Source organism: Tiliqua scincoides, chromosome 2, assembly GCF_035046505.1.
Source record: "Tiliqua scincoides isolate rTilSci1 chromosome 2, rTilSci1.hap2, whole genome shotgun sequence".
In the NCBI taxonomy this organism is placed as follows: Eukaryota; Metazoa; Chordata; class Lepidosauria; order Squamata; family Scincidae; genus Tiliqua; species Tiliqua scincoides.
The window spans coordinates 116,622,740-116,650,723 of record NC_089822.1 but is presented as its reverse complement, the minus strand read 5'-3'; the positions used below and the strand labels follow the sequence as shown (position 1 = coordinate 116,650,723).

At 46.4% G+C, this 27,984-nt stretch overlaps 1 protein-coding gene across 5 annotated transcripts; it reads right to left on the bottom strand.

The window, feature by feature from the left end:
• Positions 1–206: 206 nt before the first annotated feature.
• KDM5C (lysine demethylase 5C) lies at positions 207–26,826 on the bottom strand. 5 transcript variants are annotated; one of them, XM_066618465.1, is made up of 28 exons: positions 26,275–26,826; positions 22,602–22,679; positions 20,855–20,977; positions 20,169–20,339; positions 19,697–19,831; positions 18,338–18,406; positions 17,822–17,945; positions 17,555–17,736; positions 12,763–12,921; positions 12,442–12,561; positions 12,084–12,242; positions 11,790–11,971; positions 10,988–11,150; positions 10,783–10,902; positions 10,401–10,595; positions 10,134–10,315; positions 9,027–9,151; positions 8,421–8,568; positions 8,030–8,126; positions 7,515–7,873; positions 7,220–7,358; positions 6,765–6,944; positions 6,542–6,682; positions 5,654–6,190; positions 3,518–3,575; positions 3,070–3,269; positions 1,117–1,320; positions 207–1,026 (listed from the first exon to the last, which is right to left on the bottom strand). In XM_066618465.1, the coding sequence occupies exons 1-28, from the start codon at positions 26,824–26,826 to the stop codon at positions 1,018–1,020; spliced, it is 4,911 nt and encodes a 1,636-aa protein (XP_066474562.1). In that variant the 3' UTR covers positions 207–1,017. The 5 variants fall into 5 exon arrangements, with proteins under 5 accessions (XP_066474562.1, XP_066474563.1, XP_066474566.1 ...); XM_066618466.1 differs by having other exon boundaries at positions 207–1,023; XM_066618469.1 differs by lacking the exons at positions 22,602–22,679; positions 26,275–26,826 and having other exon boundaries at positions 7,220–7,354; positions 7,724–7,873; positions 20,855–20,938.
• Between the last annotated feature and the right edge of the window lie 1,158 nt (positions 26,827–27,984).

Genomic DNA, 27,984 nt, shown 5'->3' with positions numbered 1-27,984 from the left:
TGAAAACCAGGCTGGCAGAACTCATGAGTGTGGAGGAAGTCTTGACAATTCTACTGCAATGAGTCAAGGGAACACAGGACTCGGCTTCACAGCCACCCTCTTATGTAGGTGTCTGTCTTTTCCCACTATAAACAGAGATACGGACCCAATTCTACACATTGGTTGCTGAACAGTAACCCTTGCCCCCATCTCAAAATCCAAGTAACTCCATTAACCTCCAAAGTTTAATAATAATAAAAAATCATAATACAATAAAATAACACACCCCTCCCTACCCCCAACAGCCCACCCTCCCCTGCTGGAGAAAATAAAGGAAAACACTAAAAAGAGAAAGACAAAAGAATTTAGTGTCAGAGCCTGAGGCAGCATGGGGCCCATGATCTGGGGGTGGGAAGGAGACAGTGGAGTAAAGGCTGGAGTGGAATTAGAAGATTCCTTGCCCTTTCCACCACCCGAAGAACAAAGTGGTTACCCCAATTCCTATAAAACCCAACAGGTACCAGAGGAGGAGAGGGGGAGTTGGGGAGAGCTGCCTCTCTGTCCAACAGGAGGCGCTGCTGGTACACGGAACAGAGCCCTGCCCTCAGGCGGGCACCTGGCTCCTTTTACTGCCTGAAATAAGGAGCTGGAGATGTTCCAGCACACACTGCTGCCACCCATTATGGGTCTGTGCAAGGTCCTAATCCTCACAGCAGCAGCCAGTGCTCTCTGCTGCTTCTGCCAAAAGGAACAGGGGGGCCCTGCTGTTGGTGCTCATGGTGACCCCTGCAATGCCTCCCCCTGCTGAGGTATCAATACAAAAGGAGGAAAAAGAAAATGAAATATTACATCATCTGAAAAGAGTCTGGTGCAGGGCCAGTGCAGAGTCCAGGAGGGAGTTGCAGCCCCCAGCTTCTGGGGCTGAGTGCCCCTCACCATGCAGAGTGCTAGTCAAACCGACAGGGTGACACGGGGCTGCCAGAGTCCCTTGCAGTGCAGTATAGTCCAGAAAGGGGAAATCCAGACATCTTCTAGCCGTCACAACTGCTACAGGAAAAAGCAGGTGGTTACTCTGGGAAAATGGAGGGGAGAAACAGCCATCCAAAATACCCCAGGATTGTTCTTTTCCCCTCTTACCTCCACTCCATTGTGGCTGCAATCTGTGCCTGCTGCAGGAGGAGCCCCACCGTGGGGCAGTGCTGGGTCTGCCTCCCGGATCTTCTTTGGCTCCAATTCCTCCTTGGGCAGGGGTGCGTAGTCACCACGGTCTGTCTTGCGCTTCCGCCGTCGTTCTGAGTCACGGCCTCGCCCTCGGGCGCCACGTCGTTCTGCTTGCTCCAGCTGAAAACAAACAAGTCACCAGGAATTGATCAAATCTTCACAGATAACCCACAGAAAATTAGGGAGCACGTAGGATTTGCAATAATGCGACACACAGTGTAAGAATCTAGGTGAGTCATTGTCAATCACTGTGCTGTGGCACAATGGTGTGCCATGAGTGGTCCACAGGTGTGCCACAAGAATTTGGAGGAGAGTCATTTATTAGTAGGGCCAATGGGGGATGTGTGCCCCCCACTTAGCAGCATGGTATGCCTTGTCAATTGTCAAAAACCTGATGATGTGCCTTGATAATTTTAGTGCCTTGTCAGTGTGCTGTGAGATGAAAAGGTTGAAAACCACTGATCTAGGTGCTTGCAAATGTTGGCTAAAAACTTGTCATTTTAAGCCATCACAGATGCAGATCTTGAATTTAAGCCTTAAAACCCAACCCCATCCACTTCCTTATGGCAGCTTCTGTATCCTGAATGGTTCTTGCTTATAGGCCCACACCTTTTCATTTCTTTGGTCCCATTGCAGCTAGGGCTGCAATCTTATAAATACCTACATGGGAGTATTCAATAGAATGGAACTTATTTCTGAGTAAACATTATAGGATTATGCTATAACTCACTCAGCCTTGCCAAAATATTCCAAACTATGCAAAAGTATAGTCAATAGTGCCATCTCTTGATTCAGAACAATGTAAGTGAAGCCCTCAAAATATGGCCCAATTGTGCTGCAAATTAAACCTGATACGAGTTTGAGAATTATATTACTGAAACTGTTGCAATTCCTATGGAGTGTCAAATACTCCATATCATACTCCATATCCATACTCCATAGGAATTCAAGGCTACTTCCAAGATAATCCTCTTCAGTAAATCAGTTATCTTCTTTGTCAACATTTCTGAAAAGCCTCCTTTCATGACATGCCCCACCCATCTCCCCCCTCTATACAGATAATCCAACTCTCTAATCACATTCATGTCTTTTAACTATTTGCCTTTGGATTATTCTGGGTTTATAAAAACTGCTCTGCAGCACAGGGCTACCAGAAATCACATCAATAATGAAAAGTACAGATGGTGCCTCGTTTTCAAATGGGGTTCAGTTCCAGAACCCCAGTGGATTTAAAAAAATCAGTGGATACCAAATCAGTGGGAAAATAGCGTTAAAGTCCAACTTGCAGGTTTTTTGCACCTCCACTGTCATGACAGAATGCACTGGTATAGATGATATACCACATTCAGCCACTAGATGGAGTGATTAATGGAATGCAGTAGTGTCCATATACCAATGCATTCTGGGGCAACAATGTAGGAGTAAGAAACCCAGAAGAGGGTCTTTAAAGCTCTATTTAACCTTGAGAAGCTTATGACCACTGCAGTTTAACAGCATAAAGGTAGAAAATCTGATTTTGGTACTTTTTTTCCTTGTTACAAAGCATTTAAAGGTGGACCCCAGTCTCAATCGTGAGTCAAATCAGTGGATACTGAGGTCCCACATGTAACTGGCTCTTCACTGACTCTGACAGAGTCTCCTGATCAGATCTTAGATCTGAATCCAACCTGCATTCAGCAACAAACAATAAGCTAAATAAAGCTCTTAAGCAAGTCAAAGTTTCAAGTGTCATGGCAGGAAGTGTTTCTTTTAACATTTCTGTGATGAAGGGGAACAAGATGAATTTGGGGTGGAGAGGAGCTATGCAGATTCAGTACAGACAAGGGTGTCTTCTAATAGTTAGGATATGACTCCAATTAGGTCACTCACGTCCAACAGCTGGCGAAATTTGTCAAGCTGGGGATCACAGGCTGCCTGTAGGAGCCGCCAAATGCTCTGGCTCTCATCTAACGTCACTTCCAGAAGATCCCCCTCCATTAGCAGCTCTTCCAGGGGCAGACGGGCAGCATCTGGCAACTTAAGTACAGGGCCCTGCAGCTGTGGCAGGTACGAGCAGAGTGTCTCTAGGTCTGGAAGAGGGGTACAAAGTAAATTGAGGGGGAAAGTGTCAGAACCCTGCTTCCCCTTCCCCAACCCCTAGCTCCCGCTACACACTGGAGACTAATCCACCCAGGCCAGGCAGACACAGGGAGTACCTAAAATACAGTCTCACTCAACCCCACTGCCATGAGCCATTCCACCCTCTTGACTCCTACATGAAATAGGGAAGCCAGACCACCCTACTGGTCTTAATCCAAGGACTTTACTAGAGTGTTACCTGAGGCACAGGAGCCGTTCTTCTCTGGAGATGTGGAATTTCCATTTTCCAAGGAAACCTGAGTAAGAGGAAGATGAGATACAAAAGGCACTTTTGAGTCACTAATATTGTTTCGACATGGTGCTCCCAGGCAGCCACATTAGCCCTGTGGGCAGCAACAAGGGCTTCTGGACCTGCTGAGATTCACTCAAGGTGCTGCCTCCACCAAAACAGGACAATCCAGACGGTCTACATTGCACTGTGCTGGTGGCAGTGAAGACTGACACTGGTTGGCTGAAGTGGCATGGTGGCTCATAATGTCTGATTGCTCAGAAAACTAAGCAGTTTGCAGTCCAGTTTCTGTGCAAGGAAAAGAATGGTGTGTTAGAGGTTAAAATCTCACACAAGCACAGGCTGGGAAGAGGTCCCAGGGCATCAAGAAGCTCAGGGTGCAAAGAAACCTGTAGAAAGAGTCAGTGGATAATGAGACTTAAGGAAAAGAAAAAAAGAATAGAGGCAAGAAAGGGTCTGATCAGAGAGAAGATGAGCAGTAGAAAGTTGGGTCAAGAAAGAAGGTGGCTAGAGGGGCAGAACAAAGCAGGAAATGGACTGAAGAGACAGGAGGAAACAAAATAAGCTAAAGCAGACTACATACAAGGCCTAGACACAGGAGAGAAAGTGCTCTTTTGGAAGGAAAGAGAGATTCCAGAATAGTGTCTAGTCCAGTGGTTGTCAAACTTTTAGCACGAGGACCATGTTTTAGAAGGATGATCTGTCTGGGATCCACCAGAAGTGATGTCATGGCTGGAAGTGACACCAAACAAATTATAAATAATTAAGTAAAACAAATAAGGGGAAGCCAGCCCTGTTCTAAGTGAATTTACTCTATAGTCTGCCTGCAATAACAACCCCCATTAAAAAAAAAAGCCAGTAAAATTTTCAGCCCTACCCAGTGCCTAGCTCAAGTTCTTATATTTAAACCATATCACTATTAGGACCCATGTAGTTTTACAAGTTTAAAAAAAGATTTCACCTTACCAGCTCAAGCCTCTGTTTTATTCTTTTTATGGGAGAGAAGGTTGCTTTCTGGAACTTTTGCTGACCTACACTTTCATCAGATTGGGACCATTCTGGTGGCCTTGCATTCCTCTTTGCCTGACCTGACCATGAGTCAAGGCACATTTGCTTATTTGCGAGTGAACAAAAATGTGTAGCTTAGTTCCACTTTCCATAGGACTCAATACAAACATCAGTTTGGAGGGAGGGAATTCCTTCCCAGGTGTTTTTTGGGGGCCAAGTTCATCAGATTGGAACCATTCCTCTCAGTCTGCCTTTTCCAGTGGACTAAGGCAAGTTCACATACTCGCAAGCAAACAAGTGTTATGGCTCAGTTTCACCTTCCATAAGACTCCAAGCATTTGCCTTCTCAGTTTATAAATTAAAGCTCCACAAACCACCAAATGAGTCATAACCCACAGTTTGAGGAAACCCTGGTCTAGACCAACTATTTTCAACCTTCTTTATCTCACAGCACACTGACAAAGAGCTAAAACCGTCAAGGCACACCATTGGTCTTTGGACAACTGACAAGGCACATGGCACTGCCAGTGAGGGGCTCACATCCCCCAACTGCCCTCTAATAAATGACCCTCTTCCAAACTCCTGTGGACCATTTGTGGAACAATGGTTGAAAATCACTAGTCTAGACACTGAAAGGGAAATTTTGCCTCAACTGTGACCAGGACAATGAGCATCAAGAAGCACTGGAGTGGGGGGCTGTATTTCATGTACTGATCCCAATCAACCATCAATTTGGCTGTATGTATCCAAGACAGATGGGATGCTTTTGTCACATACACAATGTGGGACCTGGCATAGATTCCAATTTCTCAAGTGCCACAGTTCTCCTTCTAGTCCTTTGCTGTTAGGAAGAAATAAGACTCAGCCTTTATTCACAATCTCACACCCCCCTGAAAAATAAGAGTTACAAAACCTTTTTAGGCCCCGGCTATATAACAAGCATGATTAAATACACAAATCATAAGATGCAAAATGTGCACAGAATTCGGCAGAGAGGAAGCAAGTGCTGCAAGTGTTGAGACACACCCCTTGCGCTCCTTTCCAGCACTGATGTGGGAAGCCCGCTCCTGCACTTACCTTGGTCTGTTCATTACAGCTGCTCTCTTTCAGCGCACCTGCCTCCTTGGCAGAGTCCCCAAGAAGTCGCTGCCGCAGCCCTGCCAAATGCTCCAAGGCAGCCGCCACGTCTGAGGAGGCTAGGAGTTGTCGGGCACGGTCCTGCCACGTAATGGCACGCTCGGTCAAGCACTGCAAGGCTTCTCCCTCAGGTAGCCGCACAGGCAGCTTCTGCAGGGCCACAAGCAAGGCCAGGATCGTCTCCAGGCGGGGCCGGCGAGAGCGCTGGCACAGTGGGCACAGGAATTTTGCTTCCCACTCCCACCATGCCGGAGAGGGACGAGGGTTGCCCAGGTGGGGCCAAGCCACACAGGTGGTGTGGAACCAGTCCTGGCACAGTTCACACTGCAGCATGGCAGGGCTTGGGGGTTGGGAACACACACAGTACTGACTCCCAGGAGTGCTGTGTGTTGACGGCACAGGCTTCTGGGCATTTGACTGGCGTAGGCGCAGGATCCCCGCTTTCTCCTTCTGCTCACCCTCTTTGAAGGCCAAGATCTGCTGGCACAAAGTAGGTAGATCATGTATAGTCAAAGCTGAAAAAAACCTTACCTGTGGACTCCCTTCTACTCTTGAAAATCAGAACGCCCCTCCCCAAAACAAAGTACCTATTGACAAAATTAGAGGCAGAAATCCAAACATATCTCCCACTCCCCAGTAAAACCAATCTTCACACCAGGGAGCACCACAGACCTCTTCATCTTTAGAACCACAAGACAAACATAATCCTTAGCAACACCTAAACATTACCGAATAGGCCCCTCCCACCCCAAGACAGACCCCTGGATCCCATTCACCATACATTCCCCTCCCAGGCCAACCAGCCATACTAGGCGCCCAGACACTCACAACGGAGCCAGGGTCCCTGAGGTCTTGCGCTGAGAGGCCCAGGCTCTCTGTGTCCGATTTGTACAGGCCTGGTTCTTTCTCTCGCTGCCACTTGGTGCGTTTGACACTGTCTGACTCTGCATCAGCACACGGGCACAGCACCTGGGAGAAAGAGGCCAAGGAATTAAGCCTTTGAGGAAGGACAGTTCCTCCCCATCTCATGCACTCCAAAACCAGCACTCACCTCAAGCAACGTGTAGCAAGAGTTTTTCTTCAGGAAAGTCTTAGAGGCTTTTTCCCGCCAGGAGTGTGCAGTAGCCACTTGAACCTCTAAGTGACGCAGTTCTTCCAGGCGCACTGGCAAGTCCCTACCCACAGCCACAAGCCCCTCCAGATCATCTAGGCATGGATAATGGTCACCATTCTGTGATGAGAAAGTAGACACATGCTGCTAATGTTCTGGGGTATCACCAACCAACCCGCACTAAATTAACCAAGGGCGCAATCCTAACCCACTTTCCATCACCGAACTAAAGGCAATGCAGCTCCAAGGTAAGGAACAAACATCCCATTACTTTGAGGAGGTCTCCTTGACTGCCACCCAACTGCAGGATGCAGTACATGTTCCATTGGCATCACTAGGCCAGCGCTGGAAAGTTGGTTAGGATTTGGGCCTGAGTCCTCTGGGTTACAGCACACCTGGATCTCCTCTACATCTGCAATCCAAGCCTGTGCTTTAGAGAGCGCCTCCTTGAGAGACAGGATATTGGGCAAATGCACTGGGATGTTCTCTGCCTCTTTGATGATTGCCTCCAGTGTGGCTGGTGGATGCTTCTGCCTGCAAGTATCAGAGGAAGCGATCAGACAAGAAGCTTCACATGCATGTTCCATCACTCTGCCAAAGCACCAACGGCGCCAAGATTAACCCTTCCACCCAGAACTACAGACACCCGACAACTTCTCTCCGCCATCTACAACAGAGTCCAAACCTCACCTGGCCTCCAAACACATCTGGGCCTTTTCCTCCCAGCGCTGGGCAATAGTGAGTAACTCTTGCAGCTCAGCCATGGCCTTGTCCACAGCAGGACTGGGGGCAACCCCACAACCAGAGGTGATGAGTGCCCTCATGACAGACAGGGCAACCTTATCCTGGGGTGAACGCAGCGTCTGCTTGACCTCTTCCAGCCAGACACCCTGTTGCACCTGCCTCTCCAGCAGTTCCATTTCTGGCACCTCGACCCCCAGTCGTGTCCCCTGTGCCAGCAGTTTATGCAGCTCTGGGGAGCTGCCTGGAAGATCCTGCAGGGCCTCCTGAACGGCTGCTTGGAAGGCTTCCACTGTCTCCAACACACCCTAGAAGGTGACACACATCAAATCAAGTCAGAGCCAGGCTCCTCCCTACAATCAATGTTACACCCAGAATGAGCATCCGTTTAGCCCCATTTGGTGCTCTAGCCTGTGGTCAGTTCTCCAAACTTGGGAACCACAATATACCTCTGCTGTCCCTACCTGAACTTCCTTTATCTGGTGCATGACACAGGGCAAATTGCTCATTTGCTCTAAGAAGGTGCGCAACTCCTCCACCGTCATATGGACTGATGGTTCCCTGTAAGAGCAAGCAGGAGAAGAAGCATGGCACTCTAAGAAGCTGTTTAGGAGATGAATGTGATCCCAGAGAAATGAAGCCACAGCAGACAGGTCAAGCACAAGCAGCCTTGTCATCAATCTAATACACGGAGCAGAAGTGTTCACCCTTGCTCAAGAGAATTACTTAACAAAATCATAAGCGGAGGTGGGATACTCTGAACATTGGATGGATTAAGCTGATAGAAAGACAGAGGCATCCTGGCTTGATAATACTGCTATAGAGAAGAGCTCACTAAGAACAGTTTTCACTCACTCCATTTCCTGGCTGCTTATCAGACCCAGGGCCTCTGAGACACACTTCTCTGCTTCACTTAGGCAGCATTTGAGGCGATGAAGCAGTTCGTTCTCTGGGAACTTCCTCTCTCGTGCTTCGGACTCCAGGGCACGCAATTCCTCCAAGGCTATAAGAATACAGGCTCAGAGTCAATTCCACTCCCCATCTCCTGTTACCAATCCCAGGAACCAAGGTTGGTAAAGAGAGCCCAGGAGCTCCCAAGAGCCTTTTGAAGATTCCAGGACACTTCTCATTAGGAGAGTTGCCAACCCCTCCACCACTCTCAGTCCCAGCTTTGAGTGACATTTTTCTTTGACCCAGAAGCTTTTGCCTGTGCCCCCGCCACCAAATCCCATTGCTCCCCATTTTCCACACTGCTTTTTGTAGTATGAAGGAAAATTACATTTTAGAAGGAAAATTTCTCATGGTTGCCAACACAATTGTGCACTTGCTCACAATTTACTCAAGTGGAATTATGCAGGGTACCTTGGGGGGAACATATGCACTTCCCCACCAGACCATAAACCCATTCCATAGGAGATTTGAAGTCTTTGTTCTCAGGAGCCCTGGGATGAGGTTACTTACTTCTCTTCCGCCCATCTTCCACTTCTAAGGCAATTCGAACCTTATTGGCCCACGTGTCAAAACACTCTGCTCGGACCTTCAACTTGTGTAACATGGTTGGGAGCTCATCCAGGGTATACCGATACCTGAACGGGAAGGAGAAGCAAAAAAGAGAACAGTGTGATCTCCCTTTAAGTCCATCCACAAACTTGTGTTGGAACTACAGGCTCCAGACCATAAAGGGATATTAAAAGGGGGGGATGAATACATAAGCTACCTAGCCACTTTGTGGCTAATTGGAGCACAAATCACCCTCCCCCATCTGTCTCATTGTGCACAGCCACTATTACCCATGCCTCTCATTTACAACTCAGTACCCCCTGCAAAGACACATTTTTGATGGCAATCCTTTCCTACTATCATTTCTCTTGGCAACTAAGTCCCTTGCACCAGCTCAGGAGTGTTGCAAACGTTCCATAAGTCACGACTCCTCCTCAGGAGTCGGCTGGGCTGGATCCACTTCAAACCCTGCCTGATTGGCCTGCCTGAACCAGCACAGGTTAGGATTGGGCTGCCCCAATATGACAGGTATCCTCAAATTCCATGTGCAAGGATAAAGTGTGAGCCAGGCAAAGAGCTGTCACTATTTTGCTAAGTCTTCAACAAGCTTGTTTTAACATGGATAAATAAGGCTCGTCTGCTAGGAAGGTTTCAGTCCATACATGACTACTGGTGGGAGGAAGACTCCACCTGCCTCAGAATCCTAATCCTCCCTAGAGCTTTGTGTCCTCCCCACTGAGGTGTTCTGTGCTCTCCAAGCAAGATTCGTCCAAGAGTTTAAGAAGCAGTGATCTAACCATAGTGAAGTGACAATGTAAGACAAAGGTTTTAAATCTTAGTTAATTTAAAAAAGAAAATGCCACATTGAAAGCAGACATGCTTTTGCAACACTCCAGTATGCACAAACAGACACCAAGCCCAGTTTCACTCAATAGTGAAAAAAGAGACAGCTGCTGAAGTGTTTATGATTACAAAGGCTGTGTGAGGCAACAAGTCTATTATCTATTTTCTTTTTCATGAAGGCATGATGAATCAATTCATAAAAAGAGTCTGCTTCTTTCAACCTACCTGAGGTACTGCCTGCTGCTAGGACACCTGCAGAGGTCATTGATGTGGTACAGGCAGACAAGACAATCTGGACAATTGTAGCAAGCCAGTGCTGACAGGAAGCAGGTTGTCTTGCACTTATCACACTGGCGTTCATCATCTGGGAGCAGCTCAAAGGCCTCCCGTTCTGCCTCTGTGATACCCTGGGAAAAGCAGGAGCAATAAAGAGCTTGTTAGGCATCCATACCCAACCCAAAACTAGCTGTCTGCCCACTCTATATCCCCCACCTTGTCAAGGAGTGCCTTGCGCAGCTTGCGTTCCTCTTGCACCAAGATGAACATTTCCTTGTGCACAGCAGCTGCCAAATTCAGGTCCAGCTTTTCAGGGCAAGCAGCCATCTTGCAGATAAGCTCTTCATGTGAGAAGACACAATAGCGGCGGAGGCGGCGGTAGTGCTCAATGCACTGGCGACCAGCTGGCAACTGAATATGAACAAGCCAATAGTCAATAAAACAGAAGAACTTTGGCTCAAGAGTTTCAGGTGTGTTTCACACATAAACAAGACCTCAAGCCATAAACTGCAACCTAAATCTCTTTGGTAACCTACTGCATTTTATTCTACAACCAAAGACAAAAAGGCACATAAATCTTGGCTAGCTCTGTACTCACCCAATCAGCAGTGCAGAAGTTGACTGCTTCAGCAAAGTTATAGCCCTGGTTGAAACCACTGTGATAGGCTCTAGGGAAAGTAATGACAAACTCTCCAGCACACTGATTGGTCCGAACAACCTGCAGAAGGAAAAGGAGAAACAGTGAGAGAACAGGGACTGTAGATAGAGGAAGGGTGCAGAGGGGGAGTAGGAAAGAAACTCACAGGAACCCCATGAGCCATGAGCGTGTTAGGGTTCATGAGAGTCACCAACTGGTGCAACAGGTCTGGCTGGCTCTCAAACAGTTCTGGAGTCAATTTCTTCATGACCTCTTCCAGATGTTCAGCTGCAAAGGATGGAACCCCATACCAGGTCTTGGGCTCACCCCTAGAAAAGAGGAAATGAAGTCAGGAAGGGCTGCTTTCATTTAGCCCTTACATTTTGGAAAAGGCAGATTGGGTAACCACTGCTCTCCAGACTCTGGGACACTTCTTCACCCCAAAATGTTTTGTTAAGAAAGCTGATTTTCCTAAGGACTCAAGGCTATGAAGCAGGAGGTGGTGGACGAAGTAAATTAACCAAGGAGGAGACTGGAAGAGAAAGATTAGCCCTTTTCAGATGTTATTGCAACTGTGGACTCTGTCATGGTTACAGAATGCTGAGGAACGTGTCAGCAAGCCTTGGCTTTGCTCCCCGCTCTTCTCTCCCCGAGGAGAGAAAGGGCAAAGTTAAGGAGATTGGCAGCAGGGCTTACCAACACACTCCTGGATGTGCTTTAACGATGAATGGGTCAACCATTACAATAGTGTCTGTAAAGTGTCAAGTGCCACAGAAGTAGTGAATTGTTCACTGCTTTCTCGTTCAATTTCAATTTAACAAAAACATTTAAAACTTTCTTGCACTCCTAAATATACGTTTATAGTACCAATTGTCTTACGTTTGTACCAGGAGCTTTAACTGTTATAAAAGGTTAAGAAATACTGTACTAGACAGAACAGATCCACCCACCAACCCCAGATGTCTTACCAGTGGAGGTAGTTAATAGAGTAACTCCAATGATCCTCAATGTGCCAGCAGAAGGCAGAGAACACCATGCCTACATACAGCCATGGTACCTTCATGCCCGAAATATCAGCATTGATGTGGCACAGCACTGACTGCTTTAGAACTGGCATCACATTGAGGTTCCAGCCACTGGCTGCATACTCCTGCAACCAAAGACATGGGCTTAAGAATGAGGGCAGATTCAGGAATACAAATTCATCCTCAGGTCATGAGGTACAAAGTGAGATACGTAACTGCCTTCAGTGTGATACACACCTCTTCTTCTGGAGAGAGTTGCCTTTTGCCGTCATTGATGGGAAAGCCACTTCCAAATTCTTTGGAATGGATGTCTGCTCCATACTCCACTGTCACATCCTCTTCAATGCTGTTCACCAAGCGCCAGAACTCCTTTTCCACCAGTTCTGTTGGCACCATCTGGGGAAGGAAACAGTCAGGAATACAGGCCATACATATCAGAGGCTAGAAGCAGCATGGTAGGAACTGAGAAAGAGCAGGATGCAAAGCTTTTTACATCCATCAAAAGCTACTCTCTTCCCTAAAGTACAATGGGTACTAATTGACCATGACTCTAGCACTTGCACATGCAAGTGAGGGTGAGGGTTCCAGAACTCACATGTACAGGCATGTTGAAATAATCAGCCTTGAACGAATCTGCCATCTCCCCAAAGCTCTGTAATGTGTACTCTCGAGTGGCCTGCTCAAAGCCAAAAGCTTCTGGGGGGCGCTTGCATTCCTATGGAGGAACAGAGAAAAAAAAAATAGGCAGAAGGAATACAGAGACAAATGATTGTTCTCTGCCTTCCACCATGTATCAGTGATTGGATTGGTGTTATATTTTGAATGATTTTGTGACCGCCATCAACTTCATAAAGGCTGAGCCAGTCAAGGAATATTTCCCATGCCCTGCTATCAGAGGTAGACAGAGACTCCTTACCGCCATGACACATTTAGGACACCTCCAGACGCCTTTAGGAATCTCAGGCAACGGTGGTAATAGACAGAAGATGTGGTAGTTGTCATCACAGCCATCACATAGTAACAGCTTATCATCCTCATCTCCCCGAGCACAGATACGACATACATAAGACTCAATCTAAAAGACAGCAAAACCAAACATAAAACTATTACAACAACACTACTAACGATCTGTTCTGTAAGTCTTTTCTCCAACAACAACCAGCCCTGAAGAAAGGAAGAAGTCATAGAAGCCACTCAAGTTAATCTATTACTTTCTTATCATTACTTGAATCTGGGGATCAGTGGGCTATGGATGCCATGAGCTTTGAGGTTGTATCTGCCAGCAGTCCGTCTCTACGAGCCAATCACCAATAAGAAAAAAAGAGTACAAGACTATTCTACAGACACACCAGCTTCAATTCATCCCAGGTCACCAGACTAGCTAATCCAGAGGCAGGGCACAGAAGAACTAAAGAGGATCTTACTGGAAGAGCAACAGCATGCGACGTAAACCTTTATAATGATAGTGGGTGTTCATCTCCACCAGTAGGGACAGCCATTACCTATCTGGGCTCTAGTTTAAATACTTGGATTGTCTTGTGTGGCTTGATTAGACTTCTTGTTGGTTTCCCTCCCTTTCTGTTGTTTTATATCTCGCTTCTCAAGCAGCCATGACCAGCTTACTTCTCTTTCATTTTGCAGCACATGAATGCTTTGCATAACTCAGCTCTGTGGTGAATGAGTTTGCTTTTTCCACAGCTCTCATTATGGGCCCAGACATAATACAAACTGCAAACAGAGTGCTAAGGACAAGCTGTGAAAAGCTGTGGGTAAGTAGAAGGGGCAGGACGTATCCAACAATCCATAGAAGAAAAATGGCTGGCAGTTGAGAGGCTAAGTCTGCCATAGCAAAGCTAAACAATGAAAATTATCAGCAGTGGAACTGCTACTTTCCAAGTATGTTCTCTGGGATGTGTTGTACAGAGTCAGACTAGCTGATAACCATGTACAAAAGGGACAGAAAAGGCAGGTAGACAAAAGTATCTATAGCTTTGCTAGCAGATCAACAGCTCATACATGTGGGAAAGAAAGAAACTGTGAATGGTCTGGGGAATGCTCTTTAGAAAATGTACAAAGGCTCAGCTTTAACAGAAAACTGGTCCTGCTATGTCCACTACACAGAATGAGACTTGGAAAAGGGCAGGAGATGCATAAACACAAAAATGCCATGTTAGAAACTGTGGAACAGCTGCGTGGGCTCCAAGAAGAAATGAAAGACAACCATGTAGGGGAACTATTACTGTGCAGTCTCCCAAAGTCCTCTGGCACCCTCATCAGTATCTTAGAGACCAAGCCAGAATCACACCTCACAATGGAGTAAATCAAAGGCAAGCTGGTAGATGAGTTTAGGTGCCGAAAGGAAATTCAAGGGAGTGAACGTAGATGAAGTCACAAGGCGGAGAAGGGAAACCAGGGCATGTTTTAAATACAAGAAAGTTAGACATCCAAAAAAGGACTACTAAATCTGATGAGCTGAGCACAGGAAACAAGCATCAAGTGTGCCACAGACAATCTGCAGTTGATGCACGGAACGACTGCTTGAAAGCCACCCAGGCAGTATAGTGCATGGATGGAACATTGATTCAGGGGCAACAAGACCAGCAATCTAGAATTTTTCAGACCTTGATGTAAAAAAAAAAAAACAACACATTTTCCTAGCAGATGGAAAAGAGCTTCATTGAAGAGGGAATGGGCTATGGATTTTTAGGCTGTAGGGTTCAAAAGGAGCACAGAACAGTCTCGTGAAAGATGTCTTACACATCCCAGACCAAGCTGGAAGCCTTCTATCGGTGAAGCACCTCACTAGCAACAACAGTCTCACAGTGCAATTCCAAGGGGGCCAATGTAGAGATTAAGGAGACTGAGCTTACAGCCAGAGAAATTGTGGATAGCCACCTCCACAAATGTGTATACCAAACTGAACAAACCAGAATCAGCATTCAAACACAGAACACGAAGTGCATCCACCTGTAGCAGATGCCCAGGACACAGTCACACAGAGACTAAAGAAGAGCTTGTTTAAACACAACCTGACTGAAAATGTCTTCATGTCACACAACCATAAGGTGCACATGTTGCATCAAGGTAAAAGCCACACATATACCACTTCCACAGAACAAGATTACTCAACCTCTGAAGGTCATCATGACAACATACATGAACCAAGGAAAACTCTCACCCCAAAGTGGGAGCAAAAATCAGTTAATTTTCACCAACAATTACTCCAGATACACCATCACCTACCTTTGGAACAGAAAAGCAAGATGCTTGGCAACTATGAAAGTACATGGCAATAACCATGTAATAACTTCCAGAGGAAGCTACAAACACTTTGCACAGATAATGGCAGAGAATACACAGAGAAGGACATGGAAGCCTACTCGAAGGAACAAGGCATTGAAAACAGGATAACTATGCCATGTACATCTGAACAAGCAAAGAGAAAGAACTGTACTCTAGTCGAGATGACTAGATGTCTGTAACTAGAAGCTGCACTACTTTACAAATACTAGGGTGAAGCAAAAACGACAGCAACCTACCCACTGAACAGATTGCCATCAAAGGCACTGACAGCTCTCCATTCAAACTGTGACACAGATCCAGACCAAGTGTGAGAGACATGAGAATGTTTGGATGCTCAGTTGAAATAAGAGGTATAAGCTTTGCAACTATCCAAGTTAGGGACCAGAACCACCAAGGGCATATTTGTGCATTACTGTGCCCAGAGTAGGGGGCAAAAAGGATCTACTTTTTGCCCCTTACTCTGGGGCAAACAGACAAGGTTGCAATAAGCAGGACTATAAACTTTTACAAAAGCCCAGCACCAAATATCATGCAAACCCACATGACTCAAGGGAATCCACAAATGACAGTGAAACCACAGATGAAAGTGAGGTGGAAGTCAGTACGAACCTATCCAAGATTCAGGGCCAGGACCTCATGTTTAAACTTCAAAAGAGTATCTACAGGCTCAAACAGACTGCAAGAATATGGAATGAGAAAATAAACCAATTGCTGGCTGAGACAAGATTTGTGAGAGGCAAGGCTGACCCAGGCCTTATACATAAATTCAAGAAAGCAGGATGACAGGCAGAAACATACGTTCTGATCACAAAGAATCAATTCCTGAGCTAAACACATTGCCATCAAATGGCAGGGATGTCAAACATAAAGAGCTTCTGTGGGCCTGGACCCCATGACTATTAGGCTCTCCTTGCACATCATCAGCTGCTTTGACTTGTGAAATGAGGCATGGATAGAAGCGGCTCTGCTGAAAGGGTGACATTGGGAAAAGCCGGTTATCAAGCAGGGTCTCCTTTTCAGCAGTGCCACTTCTGCCAAGGTGCTGTGAGGGAGACAGAAGAACTCAGGAGGCGAGGAACAGTATGCTGGAAGAAATAGACCAAGAGAGCTGAGAAATGGAGAAATAGCAGGTGCACTGAGTGAACATAATTATCATGTGGGCCATCCTTTTAGCAGTGCTACTTCTGTCAAGGTGTTACCTAACAGAGCACCTCTCAGCTGCTGAGTTGTGAAGTGATGCCTCAGCAGAAGTTGCACTGCTAAAAGGGTGGCCCACATGATAATTGGGCTCTCCCTTATCTTGTAAGATCTAGATTTGCATATCTTCTCCTGTCATTTGCAGTTAATGACTGCCTCAGTAAGAAAAAGTGCTTATTTCTGGTCATCACCTCCTTAATTGTGTCATTTCCTGCTTAATGACATTTCTGGCCCCCAGCAGGCGCCATGAATGCTAGTCAGCTCACTATATGAAATGAGTTCATCACCCCTCTCCCAAGGGCAAGGACTACTGACATGCACTATTGCCCATCTGATGAGATGACTTCAGATGCATTCACCAAACCCAGAGTGGAGTGGCACTGCATCTTGCAAAGCAAAAGAACTCTGGCTTGGCAAACATGCTGCCAAGAAAGGATGCTGGAAGAGCAATAGCATGCAAGCTAAATCTGTACAACAATGGATGAGGTTATGTATGTATGTTCATCCCCACCAACAGAGGAAGCAGTTGCCTATCCCATTCTTAGCGTAAAGCAGGGGTCTCCAAACTTTTGGCCACAGGGCCGCATCAAATACCTGGCAAGGTGTTGAGGGCCGGAAAAAGAATTTAAATATAAGATTTAAATGAATAAATTAGAGATGGAACTTAGATGAGTGAATAAATGAATGAATGGGCTCATTCATTCAACCTCTCTGGTCCTCAGAACACCCTCCAGACAAAACCAGAGCACAGTTGGTCGTGTTCAGCTGAGTGGGCCAGAGGCTTTCAGGGGACAAGAGCCTGGCTTGCGGGCTGGATAGAGGCTTGCTGCGGGCTGCATCCGGCCCCCGGACCGGGGTTTGGAGACCCCTGGTGTAAAGGCTTGTGGGTTGCTCTCACCTGCTTTGACTAGTCTTCTCATATAGGGCACAATCCTAACCAGGTCTAATCAGAGGTAAATCCGATTTTGTTCAATGGGACTTACACTCAGGAAAATGTGGTTAGGATTGCAGCCTTAGTCACTTTTCCTGTGCTGCTGTCATCTAATGTCTTTCTGTCTGAGGCACCATGCTCAGTTACTTCTCATGCTTAGTACTGAAGAATATAAACAGTATAACCCAGATCCACTGTGAATGAATTTGCTTTTGTCCCACATCTCTGCTAACAGACCTAACCAATAAGAAGGGAGCATACTGCCGATTTCACTTACAAACTGAGTGTTGTGGTTACGACGCAGGCGCATGGTCATCTTGGTGCAAGGTTCCGGACTATGCCTCAACTCTTCTTTCATATGTGCATAGCCTCGGGGTGAAATAGGCTCCAGCTTAGTCTCTGGAACAGGTGTCTCCTCTTTCACAATCACAGTTGGAGGACACTCTGGCATCTCTTTTTCTAGATTGGAGAAAAGAAACTTAAGAGTACTAACAGGTTGATTACCCTCTGGTCCCCTAGTGCAAGTCCAGCCCATCATTCCCACCTTTCTTGCGCATGTTCTTGTCCTTGGCCACAAGCCCCAAGCCCATCATTTTGGGGCCAGCACCATAGATCTGCAGTTTTTTCAGTTCTGGGTTCTTCTCAATGTCTTCTTCTGTTGGCTCTGGCTGCAAGGCGAACATGTTAGAGGGGATATAATAATATTAAGGTCATTAGCCCTAAACTTCGCTCCAGAGCCCCTCAAAAAGTAGCAGCAAAGGAAAGCAACAGCAGCAGATAGATTGCAGTAGCAAGAAGCAGGCAATACTAGGACAGTGCTAAGCTGTGAGTGAGCTCCTGTAACAGAAACCTCAACTTCTTACGGAGAAGAATTCTTGGTTTCCAATACAAGCAATGCCCAAAATGCACTGCAAACAGAAGTAAAGCAGTGTATGCTGGGACATTTAGTCTCCTCAGGCCACATCTCCTGTTTCATGTGACCCACAGACTTCCAGTCATGAAGCAGGGCAAGTAATCAGAGCAGAAGATATGCAGGAGAGGTGGACAACAGGAACAGTACCCATGCTTGAGGCGCTCGCTCGGGTAACAGAGCTGGGGCGCTGGCAGGTTCAGGGCACAATTCAGATTCCTGTAGGACGACAAAATGTGTGGGGAGTGGGAGTCAACAGCATGGCTCCAGGAATTTTAAATGAGGGCATCAGCAAAGGAAGGGGGAGAGAGTACTGGATTACCATAAAGGAAACTGATATCTTTAAACAATTCCTTTTTCATGAAACAAAAAGGAACAAAAGGTGCCTTATAACAGAGAGCCAGCAAACTGAGTGGGTGCAAAAATGCTTTGTTATTTCCTGGAAGTCAACAAGGATTTAAAAACCAAACAGTCTCTTAGCTCCCATTTTACAGATGGAGTATAGGAACAAGAGCTGCGCAAGGAGAAAAAAGAATCCTGGAATCTTAATTCTTACCACATCTTGTTCACAGATACTTCAAGATCACTGGAAACAGATTAGTTATCCCTTCTCACCCAATAGATTAGTTATCCCTTCTCATTCAAGCCATACTGCTACACTCATGAAGTGGTGAGTAGATATTTTGCCACCTTTCAAAAGCTTACACAGGAAAGGTACAGATTCCAACCCATGCTATAGTGACTGCAAGCACAGGGTAAAGGGGGGGACGACAGTAATTCCAGATTAACTGATGCCTAGAATGCAACTTGGCATCTGCAGTACAATTTTATAGACTTCCTTACACTTTCAAAGAGAAGGAATATATGGTGTGTTCTGAACTCCAGCACCTTTTGCTGCACCTAGATTATTCTAATATTACAGACCTGGAAACAGAACCTTGGAGACCAAGTTCCAGTTGCACACTCCACTATCAGACCTATTCCCCACAGAGAGAATTCAATTCCTTCTCCTAGTCCTGAATATGCTACAATCAACATTTTTCCCAAACTGAATCAAGACAGATTTTTTTTCTCCTTTAAACACACACACTCCACCATCCATATCCCAACAATCTTTTGGTGAGTCACAGCTGACCACAAGATTGAAAACTGAGGTTGGTAGCCCATAACAACTGTATTTTTTTTTTAATGGCAAGACAATACAGACAGGGACAGAACACCTAAGACCACAGACTCTTCTCCACTTAAGTTTAACCACTGATCCTGTTCCTTCCAGAGTAACTGGATACTTTCTTTGAAAGGTTGGAGAAAGGCTGACAAACACTTCCAGTTTTTAAAACCTGCAAGGATAAGACTTCTCTGCGTGGGAGGAATGGACTCCAGAAGGCCTGGGAAGGAATAAGCTTTCTGCAGAGTTAGGGCTACGTGAAATAGCTCTGGGAGTTTGGGGCTTGCCCAACCCAGAACAAAAGCTATAATTAGGGCTAGAAGTAAGCATTCTACACTCACCTCCTGCTGCAGACGCTTGGCTCGACGCCCATAGCTGTTGAACTTGGAGGGCTGCACTGACTGGCGCAATGGGATGCTGTGTGGCTTATACTCCTTGTCCTTCTCCTCACTGTCAAATGGCTGGGTATTGCACTGCTGGGAGAAGGAGTAGCATTAACACAAAGTAAACCTCCTCACTGTGCCCACCCCATGGCTAGGGATCAGAAAACAACAGACTAACCCCAGCTGTCCCCTCAAAACTCAACAGAATCAAGACAATGGAACACATGGCATTTTCATGGAACTCAAGAGCCCACACCTTCCCCCCAGCAAGAACTCTGTTCCCAGAATGGAAAACAAAATCCAAAGGGGTTGTGGTTAGATGGTCTCAAGTTTTCTTAGGGGCATCTAGAACAAGCTAAGAGGAAACAGAAGGCAAACGAAGATTTTTAAAGATTACACCATTAAAATTCCTACACAGCCTGCTACTTACCACCAAATTGGCACCTGACTGGTACATTTCATAAGGGTAAATTATGCGCTCATAGTGGGAGCGAAGAAGGGAGCCAATGTTCTTCCCTGATGGATAGGAAAGGCGCTGGGCCACTCGTGCCCACCGGCGATCCTTACAGATGGCTTCGTATCCACCTTCTTCCATCACAATCTGGAATACAAAGTATTGAGGAACACCAAATTCACTCAAACTTAGATAGTATTATTCAGTCACCACACAAGAACCCGCATCTCAATGCACTTTATCAGTGGTTCCCAAACTGTGAGATGTAACTCCATTGGGAGCCACAGAATCCTCGTGAAGAACCCGCTGTCCTATACAACGTATAGAATTGTAGTCCTAATGGGGAGCCACAGCCAATGGCCCGTAGGTCAAAGGAGCCACCAGTTGGTTTGGGAACCACTGAGCTATACCAAATACCAAACCCAATTCTTCCTACCTCACTTCTATAAAGTAGTCCCAGATTCTGTAGTCCCAGCTTTCTTCTCACACTTACCAATACTCCTCTATTTCAATCAGTAGTCAACAGAAAATCTTTAACCCATAAAGTTAGTAAGGTGGTTACTAACTTTAGTAAAGAAACCCACCAGATCTACAGCCTCTTCTCAATCCTTAAATCTAGCTTACACTTCTGTCTTTTAGGAAGGAATTCAATTCTAACTTACTTTGCTCAAGCTGTACAAATCAAGGATTCGCCTCTCCACATTGGGGATTTTCAGTGAGGAGCCTTGAATTTCCCAAAACTTTGCAATCTGGTCCAAATAGTTCAGCTTCACCCTAGTCTGTGCCTGGTGATAAGGACATAAACTGCAGTCAGTTTCCTTGTAGCCAGCAGCTCACACATACAGTTTTCTATGAAAGAATGGCACCTTTCATCCACCAATGTTGACCTCTAGCTTGCCCACAAGATGTTGAGATTCAGTCAGTTTTGATAGTCATAAATGTTGCATATACACATTGTTTTGGGCTGGTACTGGCCTTGGGTTTCTGTGCAGTTGCGGGGCTCTTAACAAGGGCTGCTCTTGTCTGCTCCTGCTAACTGACACAATGCCCTGCCAGAAGGTTTCCTTGGAGACTAGAATTTTGAATGCAGAACTTCATTGTCATAATTCAGGGTAGCCACTGAAGTAATTTAGTCAAATTTAAGTGGGGGAAATGGAATTAGATTTTTCAGAGTTGTCTGCACTACAATAATATTTCTCTCAAGGCACATCTCTTAGGGCACAATCCTAAACAACTTTCTAGCTCCGAGGTAAGGGAATAAACCTTCCCTTACCTTGAGAAGACCTCCATGACTGCCACACAATTGCAGGATGCAGCACATGCCCCACTGACACAGCTGTGTCAGTGCGATCAAGTTAGTTAGGATTTGGGCCTTAAGGCACAATCCTATCCTGCACGGAACAGCAAGCCAAGAGGCTTGCGCTGTATCCAGCACAGGATAGAGGCCATAAGTGGCTCAGCCAGAGGCAAGGGCAAACATAGCTGCTGAATCCCAGCCCCTCCTCCCACTCCCCATCCACCAAGGAATGCATCCCTCCCACCTCCTCCCCGCCTACCTCAGAGCCTTGAGTCGGCACAGCCATGCCGACGCAAGGCACTTGGAGGAAGCTGGTGCGGAGGCTTCTGTCTGCAGGCTGGTGCTTCTCTGAGCGCTGGCCCGGCTTCCTCCCAAGGAGGCACAAACATGCCATACCTCCTGGGCTGGCGCAAGGGACTTGAGGTGGCCCAAGTCAAGGGCTGGATTGCGCCCTTAGGGCACAATCCTTACCAGTTCTACTCAGAAATAAGCCCTATTTTGTTCAATTCACTCTCAGGAAAGTGTGGTTAGGATTGCAGCCCTAGTCACATAGCCAAGGTTCCTTAACAACTTCAACAACAAAAAGAAGTTGAGGTCCTAGGTTAGCATCTAGCACCTTCACACCTAAAACAAGCTTAGGCAGGTTAATTCTTTTCACCAAGAGTGCGATTCAAGAGTTTTGCCCTTATTAGACTATTAGGTGGTCTCCAATGAGCTGCCCCAGTTATCAGCTGCTGCAAACTGTAATTAACAACATGGAGTCCAAAACAGTATCAAACTCTCTACACTTTGACACAACTTTTGGACCTGATCCTGTTAATAAAAGCCTTATATGGAGTCCATCTTATTAACAGCACTTTCATATGGGTTCTTTTTTCATAAGAAAAACTAATCATGAAGAATTAATCTATTTGGGGGGATTTTCTGACTTGTATTTGTTCTATATTTTGCAGAAATATTTAATTTATCAAGAGAGTCCTTTATTGTCTTTTTGGTTCAAAAGAACAAAACAAAAACCACAACATTGAGCTTGGTTTAGATGGCCCATTAGTCCTCCAAGGAACATGGACAATATCCAGTAGATTTCTCTCTCCCACACCTGCAACACTCACCTCCAGTTCATTGAGCCTTTGTATTCGTGGTGTAAACCTAAAATTATCCACTTCTACAGCAAAGGGAGGCTGCCAGTCCTGAGGAAAAAGTAGAAAGGTGTGTGATTAGGGCCCTAATGCTCCATTTCTACTCATGTAAAATCTGTTACTAATCCTATAGAGCAGGGGTGCCTAAAACTCGGCCCAGGGGCCATTTGCAGCCCTCTTGGACCCCCAATCTGGCTCACAGGGAGTCCCCAGTCCTCTGACCCACCAAAGACTTGCTGGAGCCCAACTGCTCTCAGTGTGAAGATCAACTGTTCAACCTCTCGTGCAAGCTGTGGGCTGAGGACTCCCTCCACTACTTGCTGTTTCATGTCTGTGAAGCAGCAATGGTAGCAAAGGAAAGGCCAGACTTGCTTTGCGCAAGGCCTTTTACAGACCTTGAACTATTGCGAGACTTTAATTCATTCATAAATTCCATCTCTAATATATTCATTTATGTAAATTTATTCCAATTTTAAATGTAAATTAATTTCTTTTTTTCCCCATCCCCTGACACAGTGTCAGAGAGATGATGTGGCCCTCCTGCCAAAAAGTTTGGACACCCCTGCTATAAAGCGATAGGTTACAACATCATCTGTGGGCTTCAATGGACCCTGCTGTAGACAAGGATTAAAACATGAAACTCAAAAGAATGGTGTCTCACAGGATCCCAATTCAATTTTCCACCTAGAAGACTTTAAGTAAAAGAGAAGGAAAAAAAATATCAAAAAATCCTGGGAGAAGGGGAAGATTCTTTGTTTTGCAAGGGAAGATAACCCACAGCCACCAGAAAAAAAGAGAGCAAGCTCGAACGGGAATAAAGGTGACATCTGAAAGAGACCTAGCTTTGTAGACAGATGCCCACTTGTGAAGCATGAATGCATTAGGCATTGTAAAGTGGTGTATGTACGCATCTTCCCCTTGACTATTTATATACAGTAAGCCTGACAAAAGCACAGTACATCATAAATGCCTCTTTAACCAATCTACAAATATTTTTCCCCAAGGCACTGGATATGCAGGAACTATCTGTTGCTCAGATACTTCAAGGGTGGGGCAACTGCTTATAGTCATCAGCTGCCAGGGACGGAAAGACAAGAGAAGGCCTGTGAAGGGGGAGATATTCAAGGCCTCATAACAAAAGCATCTTGGAAGTAGGTCAAATTGATGATTACCTATTTTAATTTTTAAAAACTAGAATTGCCATTAGGCTGTTTCCTACTCACTCATGAGCCACATTAATTGGCTCCATTTTTGTAACAGTAATGACATTAATAAAATATTCCTCTTAGATTTTAGTAGTTGTGTGACAAAATTATTTAAAAGAGTTTGAGGAAAAGAGACAGATTAAGTTGGAAAATTCCTGACTTCTCGATTGTGAAAGATCTTTATCACATGGTTGATTTCTATGTCAAAGCTTTTGACTGAGTAGTAAAGATAAGACAGATTTACAACACTATAAATTCTGTTGAATGTACACTGGCAAATGCAACTCACAAATCGTAATTGTAAAGGGAGATGGCCCACATAGTATCACAACTTTCCAAATAGTAAAGACAGGAAGATGAAACCAAACAATCTTAACAAGATAAATGTTTGACAGCTATCTAGAATAACACTAACAAGAAGACCAAGCTATTATCATTATCATTATTAACAGTATTTATATACCACTTTTCAACCAAAAGTTCACAAAGCAGTTTACAGAGAAAATCAAACAATCAACTAATGGCTATCTAGAGTAACACCAACCTCTACCAAGCTGAACTACAGCAGATGCTTTCAAGCTGGAGGGTATGGATTATACAAAACAACAGTCTGGAACCAAGTTTATAGCCCTTGAAAGTAAAACAAGGAGGATACAACTTAAGAAAACCCTTTATCCCCACAAAACAATTCACTGGTTAGATAAGAACTAATATTTTTGTTGCTTTCAGAAAAAATCGCAATGGTTTCTCAGAGAAGATTGGGAAGTAGGGACAGGGAGCCATTAGTTATTTGATTTTTCTCTGTAAACCGCTTTGTGAACTTTTAGTTGAAAAGCGGTATATAAATACTGTTATTATTATTAATAATAATATTAATATTAATATTAATAATAATAAATTCTGACTCAAGTGCTTCTTTGGGACCAGAGGCCTGGAAAAGCTGAGACAAAATCAGGATTTTATGACCATGCTTCTACTGAAGCACCTCAGCACTTCCTGTCCTCTGGTCCTACAGCATCATGAAACCTTCCTGTTATGTCTTGGGAGATGCACACTCTGCAAGGGAAAACAAGGGTGCTCTAATACTTCTTCTTCTTCTTCTTCCCCACCTCCAGATGCTTCTTAAACAAAGACTCTGCCATTGGCAGCCATACTGGACATGTCACTGTTATTAGTACCCAAAACACTATTGAATAATTCTTACATGCTTTATTCTTATACTTGAAATTTTTTCTATGACCAGATCATCAACATCAAAACAAAGCAGCAGAAAAACATAAGTAGATACTGGAAAAACCATGTAAGGAGGACATGTAAAAAGGAGGACATATCTACAGATGATGTGACAATCTACTCTATGCTCATGACTTGGATGTAGAAAACTAGTAGAATCATTGCGATGTATGAAGATTTACATCCCATGAGGATGTATAAGGCATGAGGCAATAAAAGGAGATGCCTAACTTGCAACATTTCCAGCCTGGCAAAAAAGCAAGTTCTCCAAGATGTTAGCTGATACATCCAACCACATACCACCATTACAAGTATAATCCAGGAGTGTCAAACATAAGGTCCGGGGGCCAGATGTGGCTTGCAGAAGCTTTTTATCCGACCCTCAGGCTCTCAGCAGCTGAGCAGTGCTGTGGTGTTACTGCTAAAAGGGCAGCCCCCATGAAATTTGGGCTCTCTCATATCTTGAAATATGATCAAGATTTGCGTACTTTCTCTTCTGTTATTTCCAGCTCATGAGTTTGTAAGTGAGAAAAAGTTCTTATTTTGTTATGACATCACTTCCTGCCCAATGACATCACCTCCTACTCTCAACAGGCATGATAAATGCTGTTCGGCCCTCCATATCCTTTCACTGAAAAAACCACAAGTTATGCACTGACACACAGACAGTCCAGTAACATGTTGGACATCCCTGACTCCAGTGTGCATAGACTTTACATATTCATTCCATCATCATAGAGATAAGAGCCCCTATAGACTGATGGAGTAGGGTGGGAGGGGCCCATACTTTTCAATCTCAACAAAGCCACACACCTTTCACCACCCATTCAGCCTTTACATGAATCATGACTGCCCTCAGCAAATTTCCTTCAGATGTTACTGAAGTCCTGTACGACCTCAAAGAATGCCATACTCAAGACCAGTTTCACTGGATACTGTCAGTGTCTCCACAGTCATTCATTTCTGTCGGTGCCCCCAAAGATACACCAGTTCAGTCCTGTACCCCCAACGCACCAGTAGGTGAACTTTCCACTCCACTTCCCACAAAACCATTCCCCACATACTCACTGGCAAACACGACCCCAAACGATAAGATCTGCTCCTCACAACAAACCAGCTCCCAAAATGCCACATGCTCATGGACTGGTGTAACCTGTCCCAGGATCTGCGAGAAAGCACCCCTCTTGTGTTGCCCCATCCATACTTACAGCAGGAGGCCGGATTTTGCAGATACCACTCTTCTCTGCGATGGGCCGAATCTTAGCAATGTAACCCAGTGGATCGCTGAATTCAGCCCAACTGGGCTCAAAGACGGGGCACTCAGGGGGCGGCAAGAAATCCTCAGGCGGCAACAGGGGATCGGGTTCCCCAGCCCAAGGCAAGCCACGCTCGACCCATTCACCCTGCTCTATGCCCCACAAACCTCGGTCAGCCTGGTCTGCTCCTCTTGAAGCTCGAAGGGCTCGCTCACCCCGAGGACCCCCATCTCCCTGCTCGGCCTTGTCACTACGGGGCACCCGCTCCCCCTTAGCGCCCCGCTCCCCCTTCTCTGCCGCCCTGGGGCCCCGCTCCCCCGCATCGCCATGCTCCCCCCTCTCGCTTGAAGGGCCTCGCTCGCCTCTCGGGCCCCGGCCTCCTCGCTCCCCCTTCTCCCCCCGGGGCCCCCAGTCTCCCTGGTCCCCATGGGGCCCCTTGCTCTCCGCCCAGGCCCCCTGCTCCGCCCCTTCGCTCAGCTCTCCCTGCTCCTCCCTGTGCTCCATGCCCCCACCCCTCCTTCCTCCTGGGGGGCCCCTCAGGGGGCCATGCCCGGCCCCTCCCCCTCACTCGAGCCACAGGCCTGCCGGGCGGGACGGATCAGGCCGCTCAACGCCGCTTCCTTCCCCCGGGCCCGCTCCCTCTGGCCTCGGCCCCGCTCCCGCCTCCTCGGGGTGCCCTCGGTGCCTCTCCGGGCCCAAATGCGGCTCTCGTCCTCCCGCCTCCTCAGACTAAGGGCCTGCCGGGTCCCCTCGGCCTAGAAGCCACCGCCATCTTGGACTTTCTCAATACCCTCCGCTGAGACTCTCCAGCAACAACAAAGCGTCTCCCTCCGCCGGTCTCCTCAGGCGCGAGAAGCGGCTCCTCCGAACGCCGCCGCAGCCCCCCAGAAAAATCTCTCAGGAGCGGAAACCCCCAGCCAGGTCTCCTCTGCGAGTGCCCGTTCCCGCCGGAAACTCCCGAGGCGAAAGAGAAAGGGAGAAAAAGTCCCCAAAGGCCGAGGCGGAAGGATTCAAGCAGCAAGGCAATGTGGCCGCTGGAACTTCTTGCGCACGTTTAAAGGCCCGCATCGCGCCTGCGCCAGAGGACAGAAAACAGGAAGAGGGGGAGAGGGCGAGTGGGCGGGGTTTGCCGTGGCCCCGCCCATTCGGTTGTCAGACCAGACCAAGCCCAGCAGCTGTCAATTGGATTCCACTCAGTTCAGTTTTATCAGCAGCATCGTTCGTGGGATTGTGTTGCCAGAGTGCGGTTAATTAAGGCTCACCTGATCTGGAGTCTTCTTTGTGTACCTGCTACTCATGCATGCACAAGGCCAATTCCATTCTGGGCTCTAGTGCGGGCATCTTGGGCCAGGGCTTGGCTTCACTTATTCTGACCCAGCCTTCAGCATGGCATTTCTTCAGCATAGACTGGCAAAGCAACATTGTCTGTAGCTTGGAAGTACCACCTGCTTCTTTTTCAGATCTTGCAAGTGGCAGTTGTGGGGCCCTGGAGTCAAGACAGCCGGAGTCCAGTTACAACTAGAATCCAGTTGGATCACCAGCCCAAGTGGTGCATCCCAGAAGTTCCTTTCTACACTGTAGGGGCCCAGCCTACAGGGGCCTGGTGCAGCTTATGCAACACGCTGTCATGTTCCCTCCTTGTCTGCTCTGTGTGGGATTGAG

What these genes read in the sequence shown, in the direction of transcription:
- KDM5C (XM_066618465.1), bottom strand. Translation starts at nt 26,826, where the DNA reads ATGGAGCACAGGGAGGAGCAGGGAGAGCTGAGCGAAGGGGCGGAGCAG. An exon ending in AAAGGCTCAATGAACTGGAG is followed by an intron (nt 20,978 to 22,601) that starts GTGAGTGTTGCA and finishes CCTTATCACCAG; the next exon opens with GCACAGACTAGGGTGAAGCT. An exon ending in GCTGTAATGAACAGACCAAG is followed by an intron (nt 3,576 to 5,653) that starts GTAAGTGCAGGA and finishes CCTCTTACTCAG; the next exon opens with GTTTCCTTGGAAAATGGAAA.